Source organism: Schistocerca nitens, chromosome 7 (genome assembly GCF_023898315.1).
Source record: "Schistocerca nitens isolate TAMUIC-IGC-003100 chromosome 7, iqSchNite1.1, whole genome shotgun sequence".
Classification (NCBI taxonomy): Eukaryota; Metazoa; Arthropoda; class Insecta; order Orthoptera; family Acrididae; genus Schistocerca; species Schistocerca nitens.
In genome coordinates this window covers 404,058,527-404,079,613 of record NC_064620.1, presented here as the reverse complement: position 1 = coordinate 404,079,613, position 21,087 = coordinate 404,058,527, and the positions used below count along the sequence as shown (strand labels likewise).

At 37.6% G+C, this 21,087-nt stretch overlaps 1 protein-coding gene across 1 annotated transcript in view; it reads right to left on the bottom strand.

Moving 5' to 3' along the window:
* Nucleotides 1-19,278, bottom strand: part of LOC126194699 (uncharacterized) — a 50,001-nt gene extending 30,723 nt beyond the window's left edge. Inside the window, exons 1-3 of the mRNA XM_049932924.1 lie at nt 19,162-19,278; nt 18,849-18,953; nt 2,186-2,258 (exon numbers count right to left, since the gene is read on the bottom strand). Of these exons, the coding sequence (XP_049788881.1) occupies nt 2,186-2,258; nt 18,849-18,953; nt 19,162-19,182 (199 nt within the window). The 5' untranslated portion in view covers nt 19,183-19,278. The remainder of the gene's footprint in view (nt 1-2,185; nt 2,259-18,848; nt 18,954-19,161) is intronic.
* Nucleotides 19,279-21,087: the final 1,809 nt, after the last annotated feature.

Genomic DNA, 21,087 nt, shown 5'->3' with positions numbered 1-21,087 from the left:
TGATAATCAACACCTTGAACTTGGGTGCATCCTTTTACCACTAGGCATGCCTTAAATGTTTCTGGTGTACTGCTAGTCCCAGGCTTTATTTTTAATACCACTTGGTCTTAAGTGGTTTATGTCCCCTGGGTAGCTCTTCCTCTTCAAATGTGTTATTATGAACTAGAGATGATAATTCTTTCTTCATTGCTTTTTTCAATTCTTCATTATTTGCCCCTTCCAAAGCTTCCTAGACATCAATGTCTTCACTTGGAAGTCCTTCTTTCAAATAGTAAGTAAAATGATCAGGCCATGTCTTGAGTTTTGGTTCTCTGTTTGACCTTCAAGGTGTAACCTCTTGAACTATGGATCGATTCTCACGACACTCATCTTGAGTTTCAGTTTCTATTGAATCACTGTCAAAGCAATAAAAGGGTTCATTATCACTGTCTTGTGATTTAACTACTACTTCAGTTTGTGAAGTACTGACATCCTGAAGAAATGTTTCTTGTTCCAATCCTAAGGCACTTGTGATCTCAGTTTCCTCTATCTTCGAACTTGAAAAATTCTCATCCTCGAAACATTTTACATTCCTGCTGACAATTATCTGGCCAGTCTCCCAACTGATGAAACAATAGCCTTTGGTTGCTTAATAGTAGCCTACAAATGTTAACTTCTGTGATTTTTTATCCCCCTTCTTGTGATGTGATTTTGGGATATGAACCTTGCACTGCAGTTAAATATTCTCAAATGCAGTAAACAAGGGTTTCTCATATGCCAAAGTTCATATGGCATCTTATCTCCTAGTGTGGTGGACGGCAAATTTGACAGGTATGCAGCTGTAGACACAGCTTCAGCCAAATACCCCTTTGGTAGGTTAACATTGCACATCATGGTATGAGCCTTTTCAACCAATGTTCTATTAGCTCTCTCAGCAACACCATTTTGCTGTGGACTGTAAGGCACTGTAAGGTGGTGGATACCTTCAGAAGTCAGAAATCTTTTTTATTCATCATTGACGTACTCCTTTCCATAATCAGACTGCAACCTCTTGATATTTCTGCCTGTCTGCTTTCCCACCATGACTCTGAAGTTTTTACATAGCAGTGTTACCTTGCATTTTTTCTTCAAGAAGTAAATATCTTGAAAAATCATCAATTAATGTGAGAATTATTCCCATGAAAAGGGTAATCTGGGAACAAGGCTTTTTGTCTCTATTATTCCAAGAATTGTCCTATCTCGTCGGATCTGAAGGTTGGTTTTCAACAACATCCCACAGTTCGTCATGGGCCAAATACAACTTCAAGACAAATAAACGCATCAAATAATTTTCACATCCAATCAACTTTTCAACCACTGGAACTCCAGTTCGGGCTGTACGACTCATTTTTAGTTTTGGGTGGGGCAAAAAAAATATCGGCAATCTGCACAAGTAAATGATCAATCGGCAAAAATTAAAAGATCGGCACACCAGTATGAGCGTAACAACACTTACATACCCCAGAATCCATAATCACCACTGAATATTTACAATTTAAAAAAAAAGGTTGATATCAATTTACATATCTCAACAGTAATATCAAATGTCAATGTTAAAAAATCATACAAACAGAAAGTACAGAACAATTAAATGTGTGAACATAGTAAAATACCTAAACTATTTGATTACATTGGGGACTAGATAGTACTATCTGTGAGATGTTTACTTGTACCACTAAAATGAAATCAGACATTTATATTAAAAAACGAAATAACAAATACATTCCAAACAAAGAAAAATCAGACAATATGTGCAATTACAGAGTTTGGTTTTATGGTCAACTATGAGGAATGAATGACTCTAAATGGATGAAACACATTTGATTCAAAAATAAAAACAACTAAGCCCTCGTACATGAATGTATGAAAAATAAAGGAAATGGGCATACAACTGGAAGATGTACCAAAACCATGACATCTATAGAACAGCTTCAGCGATTTTCAGGTCTTTCTGAGATGAGAAATGGAGAGCTTCTGTCAGATGGATGAATGCCATGCTGACAAAGTGAAATGATGAACAATATTTCACTAAAAACAGAAGGGGGATGGGGCAGGGGGGGGGGGGGGAGAGAGAGAGAGAGAGAGAGAGAGAGAGAGAGGGGGAGAGAGAGAGAGAGAGAGAGAGAGAGAGAGAGAGAGAGAGAGAGAGAATAATTAACTGACAAACCTGGTATAATCTTGCCATCTCGACCAACACGGACAAATGTGTCAGGATACTCTGTACTCACTGGAAATGGACACTGGAAAATAAAGATAGCTTGAGATAATATTTTCAATATAGTTAGATTTACTAAATAATTTCAACTGAATTACTTCATTGTTAACTTATTTCCTCTATAATTTATGCTACAAGACCTAAATAAGCTTATTCTATATTTTTTACAAGCAGGAAGGCATACTAACTCGGGCATCTTTGGTGGTCTATGTCATGTTTCCTTATCAAGTTCTCACCTACACTTAAAATTTTGTAAACTACGTTTCATTCTACTGTACCTACTATTTACAACAGACTTGTACTGTGGGCTGTCACCTCTCCAGGAGATCGCACATCAATAGCTCACATCAACAACTCACCAAGCTGTTTATGTCCTAGCCTCACACAGCTCGGGCCATTTACATCATAACCCCACACAGCCTCCGCAGTGTTGCGCAAAACCAGCATCGCCAATAGGCTATTGTGCTGTAAATAGTGCTGTAGTCATGGGCACCACTTTTCTATGCGTGGTCACTTGCCCACTCATTGTCATGCTAGTATCCTTCACTGGAGGGTATTTATAGGCTGCCACCCAATGACACTGTGGCTAGCAGATACTCCAGGCTTCATGCCAGCTGCATCTGCAGCCCACCAATCTAAGTAGGCTTTGCCCTTGCCGTGACCAGCTGTTATTGACACTTTGCTGAATTTCTTTCTGCCACTCCCAGGTACCACACTTCAATCAACTATCTCACATCATCCCACCGGCTGCAGCCATTATCAAGCCATGCCTCCAACATCCATCGAAGTAAAACATCTTGGGGTCACTGTCATCCCAACGGAAGCTACTGTTGATTGAGCCACACACTCATCAGCTGCTGACATCCCAGAAGTAGGGTCATCTTTGAGGGCACATCCTCGCCTTACTGGATCCTATTGGTAATCGTTCTCGGCACCTTTTTGCTCCACTGTGTACTACGGCTTTATGAACTTCATCACTGTAGGCACCTTCCAGACATCAGCAATTGATTCATTCCCAAAAACTGTTTTTTAGTTTAGTTTCTTAATTCAGCAATAAACAGTTGTTACTGCGACGTGTGCATTTCAATAGTCATCTGCTGCAGCTCTTGGCCACAGACGCTAAATATTCATTCGTCTCCTCTAACACGTTATTGTTAATAGAAAAATCAAGGACTGCAATTTAGAACTGAATGTACTAAGTTGTAACTAAGTTTAGGAAGAGTCAATTCACAGGGAACTAAATACTTTTCAAGCAAGTAGAACTCTCACTTTCTGGTAGCAAAGTACTTCTGTAGACTTTATATCATCATCATCATCATCATCATCATCATCATAGGTAACTACTTTATAAAGTTTTTATTAAAAATGCAATTCAGACTGCAATTTGCAGATAGTCAGCGTGCTTTCTCTATATAAGAGTTCACTCACTGTCAAAGCCATTCTGAATACAGGGTATTGTTTAATCTGTCAAATGTTGAATACTTGCCATCAGATTAAACTAATGCTCAGAGACTACTGGAACAAATGAATGCCAGCAAGGATGAATAATTACAGAGAAGCTACACTTGTAAAAGAAAATACCATCTGACTGGGCATGAGTGAACTTTTTGTTAGCCTCAATTGCCTTCACTTTTTGGGCAAGTTATCTTCTTCCTAATACCTTCTCAGGCTAAGTGATGCAGTGCTTAAGTCACTTAAGTTGTACTCAGGAAGAATGGGGTTTACATCTTCATTCAGTCATCCAAATGTAAGCTTCTTATGATTTCCGCAAATCGTTCCAAATAATCACTAAGACACTTCCCGATCAAAGCGTTAAGCCAGTCCTCCCCTATCCTTGTCCATTTGTAAATTTGTGCTTCATCTCTAATGATACTGATATCCACGGGACATGAAATACAAATATTCCTTCTTCTCTTTAACAACACCATGTTATTCTTATCACCCAATTGATACCAATTATGTTGATGGTTTTTGGCACTCTCTTGTTCCCATCCATTTCTCCCTCACTCCCTCATTTTTTTCTTTCATTTATCAACTTTCAGATTTTTCTTTGTTAAGATGATTTTTCCTCACTAAAAAACTTACTTTTCTTCTGCCCACTTATCTCTTATATGTGACCATACTTCTCCCTCTAGTCTTAATTAATTTCTCAGCTGTTGACTATCTCTACCAATTCTAATTTTTTAGGCTTTCAAATTCAGATCTGTCCATAGTGAGCATTTATGTTGATTTTCCTATTCTTCAATCACCCCTGACCTAGAGTTTTGAGACAGTTACTTTATTAATGTGTTTTTCTACTGTAATAGCCACCTAGATGGAAACAACAATTTTGAAAATTTTGGGATTCTTACCAATTTTATATTTGATGTTTCATGAAATTTCTGTCCACTCATTTATAATTTCACTGTTTCAAATGGCTTCTATCTATTCAATGGTTTTCAATGACACTAGCCACTTTTGGCCATCGAAATGAATCAGAGGTAACAGGTGAAAATTTGTACCGGACCGGACCAGGACTCTCCCACTTAATGCAAGCAGTTGCCTTAAGCGCCATGGAATTTTACACAGGGTGTTTTATTTGTTGTGTGGAAATTAGTGTTTACTTCTGGTGCTAATAAGTTGTTTTTGCTTGTTTGAAATCACGTAATATGAACGACATTAGGACCTGAACTGTTAGCTGTTAATCAAATGTACACCTATTCAGATATCATCTGAGTTGGTCTGCTAAAGTTCAGTCTGAACCCTTGATTAATATATTTGTATCATCAGCAACACTAGTTAATTGGGTGGATGATCATTTATGTAGGTTACAAACAAGAGGGTGCTCAGTAATGATTCTTGAGGAACGCCACATTAAGAGTAAGTACTCCCATTCTGAAGTTAGTTTCAGAGACCCTGTGGTTTCTATTATGAAGATAAGACTCCACCCAAGCAAGAGGTTTGCCACTAATGCCAAACATTTTAGTTTGCATAGCAGAATTTTGCTATCCACAGAATCAACAGCTTAGGCAATATCACAAAATATGCCAGTAGGATCATTTTTCTCATTTAGTTCTTCTAGCATTCATTTCTGATGTATTCATATTGCATTATCCACAGAATATCCCAATAGACAGAGAACCAGTTAACAAGTTCTGATCAGCTAAATGAGTCAGCATTGTATCACAAACCACTTTCTTGAGCGCATCTGGAAAGACTGGAAAGATCAAGAGAGATGGTTAGCTTATGCCCAGTTTTGTGGTGGGTCACCAGAGCATGCTTTCCATCCAACCCAAATAACCACCCTGTTGCATATTAATAGTGCAGACTCACGTACCCATGAAACGCTCATCCATTTCAGATTCCTGCAAAAGAACGCGCCTGGTGAGCACCTGCACTGAAAGATTGGATCCTTGGTCTTCGCATCTTACTGATTATATATATATGTCTGCTTGTGTCTGTGTATATGCGGATGGATATGTGTGTGTGTGCGAGTGTATACCCGTCCTTTTTCCCCCTAAGGTAAGTCTTTCCGCTCCCGGGATTGGAATGACTCCTTACCCTCTCCCTTAAAACCCACTTCCTTTCATCTTTACCTCTCCTTCCCTCTTTCCTGACGAAGCAACCGTTTGTTGCGAAAGCTAGAATTTTGTGTGTATGTTTGTGTTTGTTTGTGTGTCTATCGACCTGCCAGCGCTTTTGTTTGGTAAGTCTCATCATCTTTCTTTTTAGATATATATATATAGTTAGTTATAATAGAGGGAAACATTCCACGTAGGAAAAATATATCTAAAAACAAAGATGATGTGATTTACCAAATGAAAGTGCTGGCAGGTCGACAGACACACAAACAAACACAAACATACACACAAAATTCAAGCTTTCGCAACAAAGCTTGAATTTTGTGTGTATGTTTGTGTTTGTTTGTGTGTCTGTTGACCTGCCAGCACTTTCATTTGGTAAGTCACATCATCTTTGTTTTTAGATATATTTTTCCTACGTGGAATGTTTCCCTCTATTAGAACCATATCATTAATTTGAACCCAACAATTACGTTTGTTATTGTCGCTGTTGCATTTCGAAATCTTTCCTGTCATCTTATTTTCTCTTTCTGTTTTTACCAGTAGTCTCACTTTGTATTCACCTTCCCCTTTTTACCGTAATCTACAATACAATTTTATCCCGCCTATATATACTCAATAATACGTAACCCACTTCCAAACCATAACCAAAAAAATTTTATTTTCCGCTTTCAACACTACCGCTGCTATAAAATCCACCGTTTCTAGTTCAATAACAGCTGCTTTCACGTATTAAACAACCATTTCGGCTAGTTCTAATAACTTTCACTTTATTTCCACTTCCGTTTTTCGCACATCACTGATCATTTTTAGCCGCTCCCCACAGGTTTTAACGTCATTATTTCTTCGTCAGACAGTTGTTAGCCCCATTTTCGTAATCTTTCACCAAAGTCCCTCTTTCCTGATGAGGCAACAGTTTGTTGCGAAAGCTTGAATTTTGTGTGTATGTTTGTGTGTCTGTCGACCTGCCAGCACTTTCATTTGGTAAGTCACATCATCTTTGTATATATATATATATATATATATATATATATTTCCACGTGGAATGTTTCCCTCTGTTATATATATATATATATATATATATACATTGTTTTGTCTTTAAACATGTCTGTATGTGTGGATGGATATGTGTGTGTGAGCGAGTGTATACCTGTCCTTTTTTCCCCCTAAGGTAAGTCTTTCCGCTCCCGGGATTGGAATGACTCCTTACCCTCTCCCTTAAAACCCACATCCTTTCATCTTTCCCTCTCCTTCCCTCTTTCCTGACGAGGCAACCGTTGGTTGCGAAAGCAGAATTTTGTGTGTATGTTTGTGTTTGTTTGTGTGTCTATCGACCTGCCAGCGCTTTCGTTCGGTAAGTCACCTCATCCTTGTTTTTATATATAATTTTTCCCACGTGGAATGTTTCCCTCTATTATATATATATATATATATATATATATATATATATATATATATATATATATATATATATATATATGAATATAACAGAGGGAAACATTCCACGTGGAAAAAATATATCTAAAAAGAAAGATGATGAGACTTACCAAACAAAAGCGCTGGCAGGTCGATAGACACACAAACAAACACAAATATACACACAAAATTCAAGCTTTCGCAACAAACTGTTGCCTCATCAGGAAAGAGGGAAGGAGAGGGAAAGACGAAAGGATGTGGGTTTTAAGGGAGAGGGTAAGGAGTCATTCCAATCCCGGGAGCGGAAAGACTTACCTTAGGGGGAAAAAAGGACAGGTATACACTCGCACACACACACACACACATATATATATATATATATATATATATATAATAGAGGGAAACATTCCACGTAGGAAAAATATATCTAAAAACAAAGATGATGTGACTTACCAAATGAAAGTGCTGGCAGGTCGACAGACACACAAACGAACACAAACATACACACAAAATTCAAGCTTTCGCAACACATCCTTTCGTCTTTCCCTCTCCTTCCCTCTTTCCGATGAGGCAACAGTTTGTTGCGAAAGCTTGAATTTTGTGTGTATGTTTGTGTTCGTTTGTGTGTCTGTCGACCTGCCAACACTTTCATTTGGTAAGTCACATCATCTTTGTTTTTAGATATATTTTTCCTACGTGGAATGTTTCCCTGTAAAATATATATATATATATATATCTGTGTGTGTGTGTGTGTGTGTGTGTGTGTGTGTGTGTCATGTCTATTCTTTAGGATATGTCTGAAAGATTAGAAACTGCATATATATGGATTATATTTGTTTGTGAAAGGTTTTGAGTCAATTTAATTGCCAAGACCATTTTGAAAGTAGTAAATTTGATGGGTATGATGGTGTTTCTAGGATAACATTAAAATTTTGAACTGATTTGAAAGGATTACCTTTAAGTTACATTTGTGATAAATCAGTGCCTCAGGCCATATATCTAGACAGACTCAAGTATGATGCAGTAAAACTCGTTACAAAACTTGATATAGGCAAACTGTTTCTCTTGCTCTTTTCAGTCTTTCCCGGTGTGCTTGGGAAAGCGGCCTATAATAGAATACCGATTCATTTAACTGATCAGAACTTGTTAAATGGGTCACTGTCTTTTGCAAAGGAATACTCTGCAGATAACGCAATACGAATACATTACAAATGAAGTGCTAGCAAAGCTAAACATGAAAAATGATCCTATTGGTATATTTTGCAATCTTGACAAAGCTATTGATCTGTAGATCACTAAATTCCACTATGAAAAACTACAATATTACAGCATAAATGACACCTTTCTTGTATGGATGGAGTCTTATCTTCATAAAAGAAACCACAGTCTCACAAATGGACTGTGTCATAGTGGTAAAACTAACTTCAGAATGGGGATACTTACTCATAATGTAGGACTACACAAGAATTAGCATTGGGACCACTCTTGTTCATATCCTACATAAATGATTTTCCAATTAATTTAAAGAGCAATTTAAAAACTAGTGTTTTCTGACGACACAAACATACCAACCAAGGGTTCAAACTCAATTTTTGCAGCTACAACTCAGATGATAACCGAACAGGTGTACAGGTTGTCAACAGCTAACAGTTCAAGTCTTAATCTGATAAATACTCATATTATGTGATTTCAAACAAGCAACAATGACCTGTTAGTACCAGAAGTAGACACTAATGGCAATACACTAAATAAAATATGCTGTGTAAAATTCACTGGGGTCCAGTTTGGATAACAAGTTAAAATAGAGAGTTAACACACAGATAAAGTAATCAAGAAGTTCAGTCCAGCATTTGTTTTGCCCTTATAAACATCTCTCACTGTGTAGACCTACAGACGAAAGTGGTAGCTTACTTGGCATATTTTCATTCCACATTACTCTATGAAAAGAGGCAGTGCAGCAAAAGAAAACAGTAGTCAGCTGAACTTACTAACACTTACCTAATGTCAGTTTCATGTTTTAACATAATCAAAATGTGGCATGTGATGCCACATGTGTACAACCAGACGGAGAACAGAATATGGCAAATATTTCTTTTGCGCCTGTAGCAGTTTCTTGACTGTAAGTTGTGATGACATAGTGATCTGCATGAACTTCCAGCATGCTGGAATAGCTGTGAGTCAGCAACTTCTGTTAATCAGTACAACGAAAAAACCAGTCCAAAGTTGGAAATTTCTTTTTTTTATTCACTCAAAGACGATTTTCAGGCCGGGGCCCATTTTCAAATCATCGTAACATAGTCAAAAATAGTATTTTGGAAAACGCAAACTGTCAACTATCTGTATGCACTGTATTTGTTTGTTTGCACATTTTTGACATGGTTCCTGCATTTTCAGAAATACCATTTTTAACTACGTTACAATGATTCAAAAATAGGTACCAGCCTGAAACTAGCCGAGTGAATAAACTGAATTAAACCTCAAGGTCTAGGTTTGGGTGAAAGGTGACAGTTTGGTTGTGAGTTTGTAAAGCAGTCTCAAAGGGTTCAGTTAATCTGTAAATAGTGCGTTTATTTAGCAGAAGTGAGCATTGAGAATACTGTGTAAATTACATAACCATACAGCTTGTCGAAGTCTTTTAAGGATAGCTATGTGGCAAATAAGTCACCATGACTAACCATATCCTCACCCACAATTACTTCTCCTTTGAAAGCATTCCCTACAAACAAATCCAGAGTATGGTTATGGGCAAGCTCAGGACACCATCCTGTGCCAACCTATTCATGGGCCATCTGGAGGAATCCTTTGTAAATACCCAGAATCCTAAACCCCCTACCTTGTTCACTTTCATTGGTGAAATTTTCGTGATCTGGATCGAGGGTGAGAACAACCTATCCACTTTCCTTCAGAACCTCAACACCTTCTCCCCCATTCACCTCACCTGGTCCTACTCAACCCAACAAGCCACCTTCCTCGATGTTGACCTCCACCTCAATGATGGCTATATCAGTATCTCTGTCCACATCAGACCTACCAACCACCAGGAATACCTCCACTTCGACAGCTGCCACCGATTCCATACCAAGAAGTCCCTTCCATACAGCCTAGCCACCAATGGAAAACGCATCTGCAGTGACAAGCAGTCCCACGAGCTTTTTGATGATTAACACCATATTCTTCATCAGAAGATGACTGTCTACCATAAATGAAGTCTGTTTCCTTTATAATAGCATTCGAGCTTGGCACTGGTCAGGTGACATTGCTTGGAAATGCAGGACAGGATCACCTGGAATCTGAATTTAAACGCGTTAAGAATGTGTTCAGGAAAAGCAAATGCAAATCGCATCACATTAGAACTGTATTTGTTGGTATAAATAGGGGTAAACCCATCCAGCCAATGGAAGAAGACAAACCCACAGCATTCCTTCCAACAGCAGGGTGACCTCAAGAAAAATCAGGCACATATTACATAAATATGGTAATAGCCCAGTATTCCAACCTCCAAAGAAAACTAACGATTTGCTGCATCCACTGAAAGACAGCATGGATTTGAGTGTAACTAGTGTTGACAATGTGTCACTTGCAAGTGCCAAGAATTATTAGAGGACAGATAATCAACATCATAACTAAGTGCTGCACTGATCATAAACAGCCTTCATGGTGGGATATGTAGTGTCACAAGCTATTTTGTATGAAATAGCATTAAGAATGTGTTCAGGAAAAGCAAATGCAAATCACATCACATTAGAACTGTATTTGTTGGTAAAACCCCCTACCCCACGAGAACTGCATCAAACCAGTCTCAGGACTGAAAACAACAACAACAACAGCAGCATTTCACACTCAAGGTTTAACTTAGCTGATGAAATATGTTGGAAGATTTCTCAATGTGTAGGCTAGACAAAAAGACTAGACAGCCCACTGTGTGGGAACTTCTGTCCAGAGACAGAGTAATCCATGGATGCTGTATATTTGGGGAACACTACAGGTGTTAAACCATCACCACCTGGTGTAATATGAGGCTGCTTGCTGGTGGTGTCCCATGGACGAGCTCAGCCCACGGAATAGTGCGACAAATGACAATACGCGACCAGCTTCTTCTCTGTGCAAAGATATCAAATTTGTTGATTTTGACCTTGGGTGATGATCTGTCAAATAAAGAACATTGTCTGCTCTAGCAATTGTAATATTAATCCGATATTCTTCAAGATGTTAATGTGAAACGTTTTTTACAATGCTGAAGAACATATAAGTTAAACTGATGTCTGAGTATATGTTAATTTAGTGATGTTAGTTGGAGAAAATTCTCTCTTACAGCTCCGTGACTATCATGGCAGACTGGAACTGAGTAGCGGCCTGGTCCACTATTGCAAATGGCGATCAAATTATTTAAGGAATTCATGAGTATTAAGAACACAAGACAAGATGGTGTATGCACTTGTATGTACGTGTACTATATACATAAGTAAAAGCATCAATCAAGCTACCATGACACAGCAGAATCATGGAAATGCGTCTCCATGTAAAGCTGGAGGCAACCAATGGGAGAATTGATGTGGGAGCCAATGAACATGGATTTGAGGGTGTAATGCTAACATAAGAATTAATCAAATTTTATGGATGGCCCTTCCTTCACATTCTGCTTTTGCTGTCAACATTTCTGTTATCAATATATACACTGATTAGCGAGAACATTATGACCACTCCCATCACAAGACTGAATGCCACTTATTGATGTGGGAGGCACATGATACAGTGAGGACAGTATATAAGCAGAGCAGAGAAGAGGGGGGAGTAATTCCAGCAACAATACAGGCTGCAAATGGGGAAATCCATTGTGATAATCGATTTTCATAAGGGGCATTGTTATGGCACAGTGTCAAGGAATGAACATCTTGGAAATGGCAAAGCTGGTCAGCAGTTCACATACTACTCCCATTAGCATCTAAGGAAAGTGGTTGAAGGGTGGTAAAACTAAGAGGAGGTGACACGATTTTGTACATACATCTTCATGTTTTTATGACTCAATAACTGCTCCATTAATTTAGGAAGTGCAGCCACATAAACTCAGCATCGTTGAAGACAACTTATGTTCACATCTCATCACACAACACTGTCAGATGTTGGAGGCTCGCCTTCTCTTTAAAGTAGGATGCATAGCAATTGGCAGGAGATTCAATAACAGAGCCAATTCTGAGGGAATCAGATTAGGAAATAAGACACTTAAAGTAGTAGATGAGTTTTGCTATTTGGAGAGCAAAATAACTGATGGTGGTTGAAGTAGAAAGGATATATAATGTAGACTGGCAATGGCAAGGAAAGCGTTTCTGAAGAAGAGAAATTTGTTAACATCAAGTATACATTTGAGTGACAGGAAGTCTTTTCTGAAAGTATTTGTATGGAGTATAGCTATGTATGGAAGTGAAACATGGACGATGAATAGTTCAAACAAGAAGAAAATAGAAGCTTTTGAAATGTGGTGCTACAGAAGAATGCTAAAGATTAGATGGGTAGATCACGTAACTAATGAGGAGGTACTGAATAGAACTGGGGAGAAGAGGAATTTGTGGCACAATTTCACTAAAAGAAGGAATTGGTTGGTACGACATGTTCTGAGGCATCAAGCGATCACGAATTTAGTATTGGAGGGTAAAAATTGTTGAGGGAGATCAAGGCATGAATACACTAAACAGATTGAACAGGATGTAGGTTGCAGTAGTTACTCGGAGATGAAGAAGCTTGAACAGGATAGAGTAGCATGGAGAGCTGCATCAAACCAGTCTCTGGACTGAATACCACAACAATAATTCAGAAAAGCTTATGTGACAGTACCAGCATAGCCAGACACATGAAATCAAAATTGATTACCACTGGCAGATGAAGAAAATTGCCAGAAATCAATTTCAAGAAACAACACCATACTGGAAAGATCTCACGAACCAAACAGGCTGTAACTACCAGAAAAAAAGGGCACAAAAAAGCAAAAATTCATGCAGATCAGTTTATAGGCGTGCTAACAAATATGTAAATCATTGTGTAACACACTGAAAGTTCTTGCATCTCAGATTAACTTCTTGAGTAATTCACAACCAAACTTTCACTTTTTAACATATCCTTGGCCACGGCCTCTACTACAAATCAGTACATCATCACAACTAACTGATATCATAAGGTTCAGTGAGCTGGACATTTCTCTGTGCCCATGTTATGGAAATGTTAATTTAGGCTATGTAATGGGTGTTTCATTGTCACGGTTAGGACAGTTGTACTACATTTTTCAACAATTGTAAGCCAATATAACAAAGCCTACACAGAAATAAACTAAAAAATTGATTGATGATCATATACACAGATGTTTCATCTTCCCTTTAAATATGGAAATCAGAAATTAAAAAAGTGAGCTGTTAATCATCTTTAAATATCTTTTCACGGTTGGGATACTAAATGGACATGTAGAATTGAATGCACAACAACATTTTACAAGAATTCTGTGAATTATGCACTTATTTTCTTTTGAAACCATTCTCCACGTGATGAAATATCAATAAATGTAATATTATTGATACTTTCCAAAAAATTGCAATTTTTCATAATTAGACCTCACTTCTTATTTATGCAACCTTGTATGAAAGCTTTGTTACCTAAAAATCACAAGAGTTTCAGAACAGTATTATTTTAATGTCCTGAGTAACTAATTATTTTAATTTAAAAAGTCCACTACTAAAAAAATTATGCAGATTACAACACATCCACTTTAAAAACGTCTCAATTTAATGGAAATTCCTAATATACAGTGCTGCTAACATGTTTGATAACTGGAGTTTGGAGAACGTTGTTGTGGTCTTCAGTCCTGAGACTGGTTTGATGCAGCTCTCCATGCTACTCTATCCTGTGCAAACTGCTTCATCTCCCAGTACGTACTGCAACCTACATCCTTCTGAATCTGCTTAGTGTATTCATCTCTTGGTCTCCCTCTACGATTTTTACCCTCCATGCTGCCCTCCAGTACTAAATTGGTGATTCCTTGATGCCTCAGAACATGTCCTACCAACCGATCCCTTCTTCTAGTCAAGTTGTGCCACAAACTCCTCTTCTCCCCAATTCTATTCAATACTTCCTCATTAGTTATGTGATCTACCCATCTAATCTTCAGCATTCTTCTGTAGCACCACATTTCAAAAGCTTCTATTCTCTTCTTGTCCAAACTATTTATCATCCATGTTTCACTTCCATACATGGCTACACTCCATACAAATACTTTCAGAAACGACTTCCTGACACTTAAATCTATACTCGATGTAAATAAATTTCTCTTCTTCAGAAACACTTTCCTTGCCATTGCCAGTCTACATTTTATATCCTCTCTACTTCGACCATCATCAGTTATTTTGCTCCCCAAATAACAAAACACCTTTACTACTTTTAAGTGTCTCATTTCCTAATCTAATTCCCTCAGTATCACCCGACTTAATTCGACTACATTCCATTATCCTAGTTTTGCTTTTGTTGATGTTCATCTTATATCCTCCTTTCCAGACACTGTCCATTCCGTTCAACTGCTCTTCCAAGTCCCTTGCTGTCTCGGACAGAATTACAATGTCTTCGGTGAACCTTAAAGCTTGGAGAATAGCAAGAACTTATTGAAACCTGATATAGGATACATTCTCCTCATGTACCATGAACATCTTTGCTGAGTCTCTCTCACACGTTTCACACACACCATTTGTATTTCTCAATTTTCTTCAAGAATCTTCTGTGCAACTGCAGCATTCCTGCATTTGGCTGCTGATTTCTTTCTTGCAGTTTTTAACTCCAACAAATAGTGTTCAGTAATTTCATCGAGAATATGTGTCTGCAGGTCTTTGCAATATGAGTGTTCATTACACACTTTATAAATTGTATAGTTAAAAAATTGTACATTGTGTGTAAAAAAAAAAAAAAAATGGATTTCTGTATCTGGAGATATATATAAGTAAAGTTCCTTTACTGTCATATTCAAGCAATGTTTCTGAAAGCTCTTTTTCTAGTTGCTGGATCTGCAATAGAATTGATATCATTCATACTATGTAATTGCCTACTGATTGTGAAAAAGTGTAGTTACAAGGTGAGGTTTTCTTCTCTCCTTAGAAAATCTGCTTGCTACCTTTTTAGGCAGGCTTTCCCATAGGAGCTTTTTTTATGACTGCTGAATTTTTTGAGGTGCTGGAAGGAACCACCTTCTTTACCCGAGAAACACCCCTGCTGAGGGATTACAGACATTTATATGATCCTATCTGGGAACCACAGGTTTCCAACTAATCTTCAGCTGGTACAGATTTTTGTTTAAGCCTGTACTTTATTTTTCCTTCAGCTCTCTCCTTACAATGTTCAGTTACAAATTTTTCACAGGACGATGGCTTTAGCTTCATGCTTTCACACCTAATTTTATTCTGTTCTCTTTGTTTTTCTTTCTGGGTGTTGCATTTGCTGACATCCTTTTGTAACTTTTCTCAAAGTTTTCACATATGCTCTGATGACATTGTTTTTCCCATTATCTGGATAAATAATATGTGAATATTAGTGTTAACCATTGATGCAATAGTTATACCAACCAATGTAACTTAAGAATGCCAAGAAGCATTAAATGGTTTAGATTTTAGCAACAATCCAAAAAACTGTCATGGGTAGGACTTAATTATTTTCAACATTTATAGGTGGTCATTTACTTACTAAACACTGCTTTGTAGGTGACTAGATGTTTTTAGTTGCTTTTATCATTTCTATCCCAAAATCAACAAAGTCATTACAATTGCCAAGTTGTAGAGTACGCTTTTTCGTATTTTCATCATGGGTGGGGAACAAAATGTATAGCAGTTTTTGTAAATTAGCTGCATACTTAATATCTTACTGTCCTTTAAAAACTGAAGTTTGTCTAAAAGTTAAGATTCTGTTCTTGAAACTTAATAACTGAAACTAGCTGCAATTAATTAGGTTCATGCATAAGTTTGTGGTGTTTTTCCTCTTGCATGTTTGTATTCCGGTTGCTATTGGTTTATTTATCGATTGTCGTTTCTCACTTGTAGTTCACTGTCCCTCTGTGAGTCTACATATCACTTGGAAATAGTCAGTTGAATGTGGCCACTAGAAAATGGAGTGCCAATTGGAGAAATTGAAGCATTTCCTATACATTCTTCTGTTTACATTCAGCAAAGGGATGACAGCAGCGCAGGCAGTCAGAAACATTTGCACCATGTATGGGGATAATACCACTCGACAGAGTACGCAAGAAAATTGTTTTCTGATTTTAAGGAGGATCATTTTGATATTAGTGGCTCACCACATTAAGGAAGACCTTCACTGTTTGATGAAGATCATATAATTAATCCACAATGATCCACATCAGTGTACCCAAGAACAGCAACAACTGGCAAACGTGATGAACTGTGATCATTCCACCATTGTACAACATTTTCATGCAATGGGAAAGGTTCAAAAATTGTGTGTATGGCTACTGCATGCTCTTAGCCAAAATAAAAAAAAAATCAGTGGGTGGCCACATGTGCATCTCTGCTTGCTCATCATCATCGGGCTTGTGAACACCACCAACCGCCCCTACCCTGTATTGTTACCAGTGATGGGAAATGGTGACTTATGCTAACATACAGAAAAGAAAGGAATGGCTGAGCCAAAACAAAGCACAACTCCCCATACAAAGACCTGCACACACACACACACACACACACACACACACACACACACACACACACACACACACACACACACACAGAGAATATAATGTTATGCATCTGGAGGAACAGAGATGGTGTGGTGCACTATGAATTGTTTCCCTGAGGTGTAACCATACCTGCTGACATTTATTGTCAACAAGTGAGACATTTTGCAGGTGAAATCCAAGAATAATGACTAGGAAGACTGCATGAAGTGATGCTACTCCGTGATAATGCCCACTCGCATTACGCTAGACTGGAGGGGGGGGGGGGAGATTACAGGAAGTCATTCCACACCCAATTTATTCACCTGATCTTGCAACCTCAGATTTTCACCTTTTCTGCTCTTTACTGATTCAAACAGTTCTTCACCTCAAAACCACATGATTTCTACAGTCATGGAATTGAGAAGCTACCCCAGCATTTGCAGACTGTTGTAAACAGTGACAGAGAATATATTACTGATGACTAAAGTCTCCTATGGGCATCTATTGTGTTTATTAAACATATGGAAAAATGCTACAAATTTATGCACCACCCCAATAAATGGTTGACAACTTTTTATCCTTCATTCTCATCCATAGAAGTGCCAACTTTGTTTAACTATATTCCTATAAATAATTTTGTAGCTTTGACAGTTTTTTTCGGGGCAGTAAAATGTAGCCTTTTTAAGTTCAGAAAGCTATGACATAAATTTAATTAAAAATAAAATGAGGAGCCTTGGGGAAAATGGGACAGGCCCTATACAAAATGAGAATACAATGTTATCTAAGCCGATACACATTTTTGGCAGGCATATATTTCATATGCAAATAATATTGTTGAACAAAATGTAGAAAGCACACTATAGCAAATAAAGCTTTTGAAAGATCTATCTAAAGCTAACTGGTCTCTATTACACATACATATAAACATAAACACGAATATTTTTCCAGGTTTCAAACACTAGATTTACAACAAATGTCTGATATCATAAGACTGGATATGAATAAACTGGCTGAATATAAAAATAAATATTCTAAGACCCATAGTTTTTCTGTTACATATGGGAATGAAGAGAAATATTCAATATGAGTCAGCAGCTTTGACTACTGATATAAGGAACAAATGACATAAACAACATGATGACTATAACAAGATCCCTACAGCAAGTTTTTCACATGGGCTATGCTACAGATCACGCTGTCACCACAGAAAGGTTTTTTAGCTTCACATTTGTGGTCTCCCAAAGTCACAACTAGATTGTCACCTTCCAAATTACTTACAGCAGACAATGGGGTATGCAACAGACCAATTTGACACCACAACCAGGTACACCCCCCCACCCTTTCCAATTCATTGGCTTTGCCAACTAACAAAAAGACTGAATGTACACACCAAATCATGAAGTCACAGCAGGCACTAATATTACATAATTGGTCAAAGCTGATGGTACTCTTATCAAATACTTCTCTTGATCCACAAAGGGAAGGAGGACTGAATGAGACAAATGCGGTTAAAGTGTGATATTGGACTCGCCCTCATTTACGTAATTTTGGCTGTTATGTCAGATTGATCTGCAACTCAGCGCGAGGTCTAGGGAAGGTTGAAAGGCGGTAATTTGGTTGTTTGCTGGAGAAGCCGACGCATGTGAAAGCCCAATAAAGATAGTAGTAAAAGTTCACCGGTAGCACAGCATAATGTTTACGTTCACAAAATATCGAAAAACGGAAGGAAGGTCTAAGACCAACGTACTGATATTTAATACAAGCTGATGGAAGGTATCTACCTCTTTGTGACAAACTGTGGCAATCTACCAACACACAAACTTCAGTCTCAGAACATGCAGCAATACAAACACATTACTCTAGATTCGAGTACATAACTTATCAAAGCTCGGGCAGCAACTGGATTTATTTCTGATAAAAAACTTATCATTCAACAAAATATAAATACCTTTTTGTGTTTACATAACAAAGCTGCGACACGTAAATTTAAGCGGAAAAACTTCAATTTCGAATTAATTCCTTTCGTTTTGCAGAGCGGACAAGTGCTTCCTTCCTGAAAGAGGTCAACGCATTACTGAAATATTGTTATTGCAAGTGAGATAGTCACAAACGAAATTTTTATGCCTACTATTCTGACAACAACTAGATAATTTACACAGAGCGTTGTTCCCAACACATTACGAAAAATTGTTAGTGATAAGTGAGATAGCACAAAAGAAAATTTTTATGCCTACTCTTCTAACAACTAATGCGTAATTTACCCAGAGCGTTGTTCCCTGCATGCTTCACTACAGAGCACCAATTTTAACCGCGCTTAACAAAAGGCACGAGGCGGCACATACTGTTTGTATACATCTATGTGACAAGTGACACCGTACACTGTGAATGTCAATGATGCTCAACGACGAAGATTACTTGGTGCACAATAGATCGCTCGGTATGTATCTCGATACTATTTTTGTGATCTTATTTCGCGTTCCAAATTGTTTTCCATGAGAACTGATCAAATGAGACACCATTCCTCGATAAGGAAAGAATTTTTGTTGGCATGCAAATCAGTAGCTCTACTGAGATTGAACGACTAGCGCCAAATACCTTTGTCAGTGACGCATCTAAATCCCTCTACATCTACATCTATACTCTACAAACTACTGTGAAGTTCACGACAGAGGGTATGACCCCTTGCACCAGTTATTAAGGTGCCTTCCCGTTCCATTCACGTATTGGGCGGGGAAGAATAATTGTTTGAATGTCTGTGCGTCGTTTAATTTTTCTAATCTTAGCCTCACGAACCCAAGTGAACGATACGTAGGGGGCTCAGTGTATTCGTAGACTCATCACTTAATGCCTGTTCTTGAAACTTCGTTAACAGACTTTCTCGGTATAGTTTAGGTTACGTTACATTAAAACTTGTTCCATATGTCATGAATACGACATTTTGTAATGATGTGGGACAGGTTACTTTAACATAAAGCTTTTTACACGATATATTTTTTATAATTACTATTTCATATCTAAAAATTCATCTATTAAGTAGAAAGAGTTGTCATTCAGAAATTTTCTTAATTTGTTTGTAATGTTGGCTGGTTATCTGTCAGATTTTTAATGCTATTTGGTAGAAAATCAAAGACTTTTGTGGCAACATAATTCATCCCTCACTACGCCAAACGCATAGTGAAGATCATCCTTTCTTCTTGTGTTGCAGGTTTTCACTTTGCTATTATTCTTGAAATGGGATAAGTGAATATATTTATTGTGAAGATACTACAAATATACCCAGTTCGTTGAATAGAAGTCTGCAAGATGGTCTTGGGTGGGCTCCAGCTATTATTCTGATTACAAGCTTCTGTGCAATGAATACTTTTTCTCTTAATGATGAATTACTCCAAAATATGATGCCATGTGAAATCAGAGTATAAAAAGAGTTATAGTAGTCTAATTTAATAACATGTTTATCAGCAAAATTTGTAGTAAAACTAATAGCATAAGTAACTGAAATCAAACGTTTCAGCAGATCATCCATGTTTTGTTTTTCCTATTCAATTTCTCATCAATGCTTACTCAGAAATTCTGAATGCCTTAGTAACAGATTTCTGTTCGAAGTTTATATTTATCAATGGCTTTATACCAATTGCTGTGCAGAACTTATATACCGTGTTTTCTCAAAATTTACTGAGAGTCCATTTGCAGAGAACCACATAATAATTTTCTGGAAGACATTATTTACAATTTCCTCAGCTAATTCTTGTTTCTTGGGTGTGATTACTATACTTGTATCATCAGCAAAAAGAACTAGCTTTGCATCTTCATGAATACAGAGTGGTAAGTCATTAGCACTTACACACACACACACACACACACACACACACACACACACACATAAAGAACAATAAGAGACCCAAGACTGAGCCCTATGGGACACTGTGAGGCCTCAGATAATTTTTGCCGACTATCTGTACTGCAAATTTCAACTTTCTTCCAGTTAAATACGAATTAAATCATTTGTGCACTGACCCACTCATACCGCAATGCATAAGCTTATGTAGAAGAATTTCATGGTTCACATAGTCAAAAGCCTTTGGGAGATCACAGAAAATCACAATGGGTGATGTTCGGTTATTCAGAGCATTTAATATTTGGTCAGCGAAAGTATATATAGCACTTTCCGCTGAAAAGCCTTTCTGAAA